The 8,459-nt window shown below is 47.6% G+C and overlaps 2 protein-coding genes across 2 annotated transcripts; both read left to right on the top strand.

The window, feature by feature from the left end:
* Positions 1-261: 261 nt before the first annotated feature.
* LOC113566979 lies at positions 262-2,111 on the top strand. Its single transcript, XM_026994219.1, has 2 exons — positions 262-274; positions 1,660-2,111. The coding sequence occupies exons 1-2, from the start codon at positions 262-264 to the stop codon at positions 2,109-2,111; spliced, it is 465 nt and encodes a 154-aa protein (XP_026850020.1).
* A 1,767-nt stretch (positions 2,112-3,878) lies between these two features.
* LOC113566978 lies at positions 3,879-5,715 on the top strand. The gene is made up of 2 exons (XM_026994218.1): positions 3,879-3,891; positions 5,264-5,715. The coding sequence occupies exons 1-2, from the start codon at positions 3,879-3,881 to the stop codon at positions 5,713-5,715; spliced, it is 465 nt and encodes a 154-aa protein (XP_026850019.1).
* Positions 5,716-8,459: the final 2,744 nt, after the last annotated feature.

The following is an 8,459-nucleotide window of genomic DNA, read 5'->3' as shown; positions in this document are numbered from 1 at the left end:
ATTTTAGTACCCATCAAGCCAAGAAGTACATTGCAATCCATAGTATGTGTCACAGAATTAGATTATGATACGGTCTTAACTTACACTGTGAAAATGGTCATTCCATCCCAAGGTTTCGATTCACTTGTCTGACAGCTGGCCTCGCTGAATTTTATATTTGTGCTGCTTGAGTTCAACAAATTCTGCATTAACTGCCCCAGAAACGTATCCATATGTGCCGCAGAGCAGGAAGCCGGAAAGCAAGATGCGATCTTGATCGAAATGGATACGGCGGGTACATTTAGAAAATAGTACTTTCCATGTATGCTGTCACTACTGGTGATCTCCTCGCTGATCTTGACACACTCATCGAAGTTACCCAGATGCAGTGAGTGCGCCATGTCCGCGAAACACAACAGATCCTCCTGACTGGGTATTCGGGGGTGGAATAGATCTAAGTCCGGGAGCGATGCATTACAGAAGTGCTCGGCAAACTCGACTCCCAGCGGGCGGAGCCTTTTTAAACGCTGGTAATCTTGCATGACATCTCCGTCTTTCAGTTGTGCGGCTCTGACTAGTACCAGTCCGCAGACAAGTAGACTTGCTTAAAACGTTCACCATGCTAATACTTTTTCGATTGAAGGCATTGCACCTTTGGGTGATTTTATAGGAATGAGACTGTGATTTTAAAGGAATGTTTTGAGGGAAATCTGGCGATAACATTAGCAATGTGTCAGCTCTCGAGTCAAGTATATCAGCCAAAATGCTTAATTCAGTCGAACATCACCGATAAGGAGCACAAGCTCATTTATTTATAATCTTTTCCCAGGTAATCGTTTTACTTATTGACTTTTGATGGATTCAATTTGGTTTTAATATGAGTGAGTAAGAAAAAAACGGAGAAAACAAAAGTTTAGCTAAACATGGATGTAGACAATTTGTTCTATAATTCTGATCATTGCGTGAAAAGATGATAGCCGGGGTGCAATTATAACCATTAGTGGTGGCAGATCCTTTCTTCGTTTCAATGTTTTTTCCAATTATCATGACAAGTAGCAGCAAAATGGCGAGAGTTCGTGAAGAGATTCCGCCTCCCCGCAACAACCAAATTTAAAACGAGGGGGAACGCTGTGAGTTGCTGCGGACACCGCAATTCTACATTTATACCCGATACTTAGTCAGTATGGCTCTCCTCCGGCAGAGGCCGCTAATATTAAACGACACGACAAAGAGTGCGTGCGAGAGAGACAGAAAATCAGTCTGAGCGTGACGTCGGGCGCTGCGTAGCCACCGCACATTGATTTCTTGCTTATGGCTACAAAAATGATCCGATCTGATCCAGATTCAGCAATCTGATAGATGTGGTCATTATCTATGATTCTGCGTTTTTAGTTTTCTCGAATGTGCAATATTGTGAATGAAACATATTTTCGTCCTTTGTGGGGTCGGAAGGGGGGGGGGGGGGGGGGGGGGCGAAATTCTGAGATATACGCTTTATAGTGAGATCTAACGGAAGTGCGGATACCAAATTTGGTACTCTGGCGATAATAGTCTCTGAGATTTGTGGATTTTCGTCCTTTGCGGGGCCGGAAGGGGTGTGCCGAAATTTGGACACGAAACGGTCAAGGTCCGATATCACAGGAGTGTGGATACCAAATTTGGTTGCTCTGGCTCTTATAGGTTCTGAGATCCTTGAGGAGCTCTCCGACGGCCCTTCCCCCAGGGTCTCCCCGCTGGAGTCCCTCGGCGCAGTCGTGCTCTCCACAATGCAGCCGGAGCACCGTCAGCGCATGGTGGCCTTGTACCACCTCGTCTTGGAGTCCGCTGTGGTCAAGGTCGTGCTGCTGGTGCTACAGATGCTGTGCTGTGCGGTGTTCTGGCTGGTCGAGAACACCGTGGGCATCAACGAAACCGTCGGCTCGACGCGCCTCCGATTGTGGAACAGCAAGTTCAAGCTGCGCACCATCCAGCGCCAGTTGCTGTGGCGCATGGCCAATGCCCGGGGCGTGCTCATGACCACGCCCTGGCTGTTCTTCCTCAGCCTCCTGGGATTCATCCTGTCCCTGGCGGCGCTCCTGAAGAAGACCGTCAAGGAGCTGGTGTTCCAGATACGCCTGCACCTCGTGCTCTAGGGGGCAGCCATCGAGCAGAAAGCAGCAAGCAGTATTCAATCACACACTGACAGAAGACAAACGTCCACACGCCCGACACTCCACCCCTCCCCTCAGAGATGTTTGCACTTCCATTTGGGCATATATTTTCGTTGATGCCAGAATCGCAATGCACGGAATCGTCTCTCCGTTTTTGGCCGCAATGAAAATATATGCCGAAATATTCGAAATTCAAAGTCAAATTCAAACACAAGAGTTTCCAGTCGATCAGATATATCGTTTATGCATATTACGGTCCGTTCCGTTTGGACGGGAGGCCACTTGCTCATCCCTCATCCCCGTGATTGCATTTATTATTATTATTTTTATTTCGCTGCATATTTGTTCTGCAATTTATTCTATGATAAACGGAGGAGGAGAGCATGTAGCAGCAATTAGAACCCCTCCTACACGTCGAGACGAACGGTCCTTTCTAAAAGTTGTGTACCGACCTGCCAAAACCTCGGAACTAAGAATGTCCGGCTTTAACCTGGTTTCAGTAAACACAATAACGTGGGAAGAAAATGCAACACTATCCCGGAGAAGAATGCTGAGCTTACTACGCAAGCCTCTTACATTCTGATATGTTACTAAAAGAGAAGTTAGTTTTTTGGAAAGGTGGAAGCCAGACGGGAAGTTGAGGAAGAGGAAGTTGAGGTTGAGGGTGGCAGATTGGAAAGATTTGGAAGGGATATGGGGGGCCTATTCTTCTTCTTAACCTTAAACTCCTTCACCACCAAATGCTCCGGCCAAAATTTGGCGGAGCAAATGGTGTCAAATTGAGTTGGGGAGATGCTTATCTTAAACGAGGCTATCTCCCTGGCATAAGAGAAGTTAAATTTCTCCACCTTTAAACCCACGGCTTTTATTTTGTTTTGAATAAAAGCAATTACATCATTAGATGTGAGGTCAGGGGCCAGCCGTGAAACAAAAACTTGTCGTTTTGGTGGGACTCCCACCAGTGGTTTAGTCACCACAGGTCTAGTACCTGTGGTGGCAATATCCGGAGGTCCGGAACGTCTATTTACTGGTGGGACCGGGATGGACGGGATAACTAGCGAACTTGCGGACACCACGGACACTGACGCTGCAGACGTACTTGGCTGCACATTTTCAGAGGTGATGAATTCGGCTACCGAATCTGCATCGCCAGGAGCTGTCGTTGCCTTTGGATTGGTCGGAGTCAGTTTTTCGGCGGCGCACGGCTGAGTGACGGTTGGCACTTGCAGATCCCGCGGAGTGACCTTTTTGCGCCTCGGAGACTCATTCAGCAGTTTTAAACCGCTAAACTGAGCCTCCATGGCTAGGAGCCGATCGTATTGGTTTTTGAAACCAACGGTCAGCTCCTTAAAGCCACTCCGCGTCTGCCTCATGAAAGATACCATGTCTTTCTCCACCGCACGGCATGCCTCGCAACTGTAATGCAAGCCATTACGTTTGGCTATAGCATCACTCACGAGGCCAGAAAATCCAGCGCATTTTGTACCCATTTTAGTACCCATCAAGCCAAGAAGTACATTGCAATCCATAGTATGTGTCACAGAATTAGATTATGATACGGTCTTAACTTACACTGTGAAAATGGTCATTCCATCCCAAGGTTTCGATTCACTTGTCTGACAGCTGGCCTCGCTGAATTTTATATTTGTGCTGCTTGAGTTCAACAAATTCTGCATTAACTGCCCCAGAAACGTATCCATATGTGCCGCAGAGCAGGAAGCCGGAAAGCAAGATGCGATCTTGATCGAAATGGATACGGCGGGTACATTTAGAAAATAGTACTTTCCATGTATGCTGTCACTACTGGTGATCTCCTCGCTGATCTTGACACACTCATCGAAGTTACCCAGATGCAGTGAGTGCGCCATGTCCGCGAAACACAACAGATCCTCCTGACTGGGTATTCGGGGGTGGAATAGATCTAAGTCCGGGAGCGATGCATTACAGAAGTGCTCGGCAAACTCGACTCCCAGCGGGCGGAGCCTTTTTAAACGCTGGTAATCTTGCATGACATCTCCGTCTTTCAGTTGTGCGGCTCTGACTAGTACCAGTCCGCAGACAAGTAGACTTGCTTAAAACGTTCACCATGCTAATACTTTTTCGATTGAAGGCATTGCACCTTTGGGTGATTTTATAGGAATGAGACTGTGATTTTAAAGGAATGTTTTGAGGGAAATCTGGCGATAACATTATCAGTGTGTCAGCTCTCGAGTCAAGTATATCAGCCAAAATGCTTAATTCAGTCGAACATCACCGATAAGGAGCACAAGCTCATTTATTTATAATCTTTTCCCAGGTAATCGTTTTACTTATTGACTTTTGATGGATTCAATTTGGTTTTAATATGAGTGAGTAAGAAAAAAACGGAGAAAACAAAAGTTTAGCTAAACATGGATGTAGACAATTTGTTCTATAATTCTGATCATTGCGTGAAAAGATGATAGCCGGGGTGCAATTATAACCATTAGTGGTGGCAGATCCTTTCTTTGTTTCAATGTTTTTTCCAATTATCATGACAAGTAGCAGCAAAATGGCGAGAGTTCGTGAAGAGATTCCGCCTCCCCGCAACAACCAAATTTAAAACGAGGGGGAACGCTGTGAGTTGCTGCGGACACCGCAATTCTACATTTATACCCGATACTTAGTCAGTATGGCTCTCCTCCGGCAGAGGCCGCTAATATTAAACGACACGACAAAGAGTGCGTGCGAGAGAGACAGAAAATCAGTCTGAGCGTGACGTCGGGCGCTGCGTAGCCACCGCACATTGATTTCTTGCTTATGGCTACAAAAATGATCCGATCTGATCCAGATTCAGCAATCTGATAGATGTGGTCATTATCTATGATTCTGCGTTTTTAGTTTTCTCGAATGTGCAATATTGTGAATGAAACATATTTTCGTCCTTTGTGGGGTCGGAAGGGGGGGGGCGAAATTCTGAGATATACGCTTTATAGTGAGATCTAACGGAAGTGCGGATACCAAATTTGGTACTCTGGCGATAATAGTCTCTGAGATTTGTGGATTTTCGTCCTTTGCGGGGCCGGAAGGGGTGTGCCGAAATTTGGACACGAAACGGTCAAGGTCCGATATCACAGGAGTGTGGATACCAAATTTGGTTGCTCTGGCTCTTATAGGTTCTGAGATCCTTGAGGAGCTCTCCGACGGCCCTTCCCCCAGGGTCTCCCCGCTGGAGTCCCTCGGCGCAGTCGTGCTCTCCACAATGCAGCCGGAGTACCGTCAGCGCATGGTGGCCTTGTACCACCTCGTCTTGGAGTCCGCTGTGGTCAAGGTCGTGCTGCTGGTGCTACAGATGCTGTGCTGTGCGGTGTTCTGGCTGGTCGAGAACACCGTGGGCATCAACGAAACCGTCGGCTCGACGCGCCTCCGATTGTGGAACAGCAAGTTCAAGCTGCGCACCATCCAGCGCCAGTTGCTGTGGCGCATGGCCAATGCCCGGGGCGTGCTCATGACCACGCCCTGGCTGTTCTTCCTCAGCCTCCTGGGATTCATCCTGTCCCTGGCGGCGCTCCTGAAGAAGACCGTCAAGGAGCTGGTGTTCCAGATACGCCTGCACCTCGTGCTCTAGGGGGCAGCCATCGAGCAGAAAGCAGCAAGCAGTATTCAATCACACACTGACAGAAGACAAACGTCCACACGCCCGACACTCCACCCCTCCCCTCAGAGATGTTTGCACTTCCATTTGGGCATATATTTTCGTTGATGCCAGAATCGCAATGCACGGAATCGTCTCTCCGTTTTTGGCCGCAATGAAAATATATGCCGAAATATTCGAAATTCAAAGTCAAATTCAAACACAAGAGTTTCCAGTCGATCAGATATATCGTTTATGCATATTACGGTCCGTTCCGTTTGGACGGGAGGCCACTTGCTCATCCCTCATCCCCGTGATTGCATTTATTATTATTATTTTTATTTCGCTGCATATTTGTTCTGCAATTTATTCTATGATAAACGGAGGAGGAGAGCATGTAGCAGCAATTAGAACCCCTCCTACACGTCGAGACGAACGGTCCTTTCTAAAAGTTGTGTACCGACCTGCCAAAACCTCGGAACTAAGAATGTCCGGCTTTAACCTGGTTTCAGTAAACACAATAACGTGGGAAGAAAATGCAACACTATCCCGGAGAAGAATGCTGAGCTTACTACGCAAGCCTCTTACATTCTGATATGTTACTAAAAGAGAAGTTAGTTTTTTGGAAAGGTGGAAGCCAGACGGGAAGTTGAGGAAGAGGAAGTTGAGGTTGAGGGTGGCAGATTGGAAAGATTTGGAAGGGATATGGGGGGCCTATTCTTCTTCTTAACCTTAAACTCCTTCACCACCAAATGCTCCGGCCAAAATTTGGCGGAGCAAATGGTGTCAAATTGAGTTGGGGAGATGCTTATCTTAAACGAGGCTATCTCCCTGGCATAAGAGAAGTTAAATTTCTCCACCTTTAAACCCACGGCTTTTATTTTGCTTTGAATAAAAGCAATTACATCATTAGATGTGAGGTCAGGGGCCAGCCGTGAAACAAAAACTTGTCGTTTTGGTGGGACTCCCACCAGTGGTTTAGTCACCACAGGTCTAGTACCTGTGGTGGCAATATCCGGAGGTCCGGAACGTCTATTTACTGGTGGGACCGGGATGGACGGGATAACTAGCGAACTTGCGGACACCACGGACACTGACGCTGCAGACGTACTTGGCTGCACATTTTCAGAGGTGATGAATTCGGCTACCGAATCTGCATCGCCAGGAGCTGTCGTTGCCTTTGGATTGGTCGGAGTCAGTTTTTCGGCGGCGCACGGCTGAGTGACGGTTGGCACTTGCAGATCCCGCGGAGTGACCTTTTTGCGCCTCGGAGACTCATTCAGCAGTTTTAAACCGCTAAACTGAGCCTCCATGGCTAGGAGCCGATCGTATTGGTTTTTGAAACCAACGGTCAGCTCCTTAAAGCCACTCCGCGTCTGCCTCATGAAAGATACCATGTCTTTCTCCACCGCACGGCATGCCTCGCAACTGTAATGCAAGCCATTACGTTTGGCTATAGCATCACTCACGAGGCCAGAAAATCCAGCGCATTTTGTACCCATTTTAGTACCCATCAAGCCAAGAAGTACATTGCAATCCATAGTATGTGTCACAGAATTTGGGATTCATCCTGTCCCTGGCGGCGCTCCTGAAGAAGACCGTCAAGGAGCTGGTGTTCCAGATACGCCTGCACCTCGTGCTCTAGGGGGCAGCCATCGAGCAGAAAGCAGCAAGCAGTATTCAATCACACACTGACAGAAGACAAACGTCCACACGCCCGACACTCCACCCCTCCCCTCAGAGATGTTTGAACTTCCATTTGGGCATATATTTTCGTTGATGCCAGAATCGCAATGCACGGAATCGTCTCTCCGTTTTTTGCCGCAATGAAAATATATGCCGAAATATTCGAAATTCAAAGTCAAATTCAAACACAAGAGTTTCCAGTCGATCAGATATATCGTTTATGCATATTACGGTCCGTTCCGTTTGGACGGGAGGCCACTTGCTCATCCCTCATCCCCGTGATTGCATTTATTATTATTATTTTTATTTCGCTGCATATTTGTTCTGCAATTTATTCTATGATAAACGGAGGAGGAGAGCATGTAGCAGCAGTAAAACATTTCCGCTGCAGCAGCGATTGTGGCAGCCGTGGGGCCTTTGTTGCCCCCAATTGCAGGCCCCCGCATACGCACTTCGGAGGCACGTAATCCACCAGAAGCGGCAACAAATGAGTCATTAAATTTTCACTGTACTCGTGTTGATTCAGTGATCAGTGATCAAAACAACACAACAAAAGCGTCATCATCCTGATCCAGAATCCGTAGAAGCATCCATTTTCTGGGCTCTCTTGGGCGCTGGTTGGGGTACGCCTCCGATTTCAATCCCTTGCCACACGGGCAACCCGAGCAAGCCCCGATATGTAAACAGGGTCAAGACTACCTGTGCGAAGGGGGCCAGGGGAGGCGCCGGCTCTTCTTGGGATCCGATTACCGAACCGATTGCATAAGACTCGGCCCGGAAGTGGACATACTCGTGTGCAGCCCTTTCGACCGGCTATGGCTACGGACGGACAGACGGACAGACAGACAGGGCTCAATCGACTCGGCTATTGATGCTGATCAAGAATATATATACATTATGGCGTCGGAAACGATTCCTTCTGGAAGTTACACACATCCACTTTTACCACAAATCTAATATACCCCAATACTCATTTTGAGTATCGGGTATAAAAATTGCAAACAGAGATGCAAAAAAAAACGAGGGGGAACGTTGTGAGTTGCTGCGGACAC

The sequence above is a fragment of the Drosophila persimilis genome, unplaced genomic scaffold, assembly GCF_003286085.1.
Source record: "Drosophila persimilis strain 14011-0111.01,24,50 unplaced genomic scaffold, DperRS2 tig00001463-arrow-arrow-pilon, whole genome shotgun sequence".
Lineage (NCBI taxonomy): Eukaryota > Metazoa > Arthropoda > Insecta > Diptera > Drosophilidae > Drosophila > Drosophila persimilis.
This window is presented reverse-complemented; position numbering and strand designations above follow the sequence as displayed.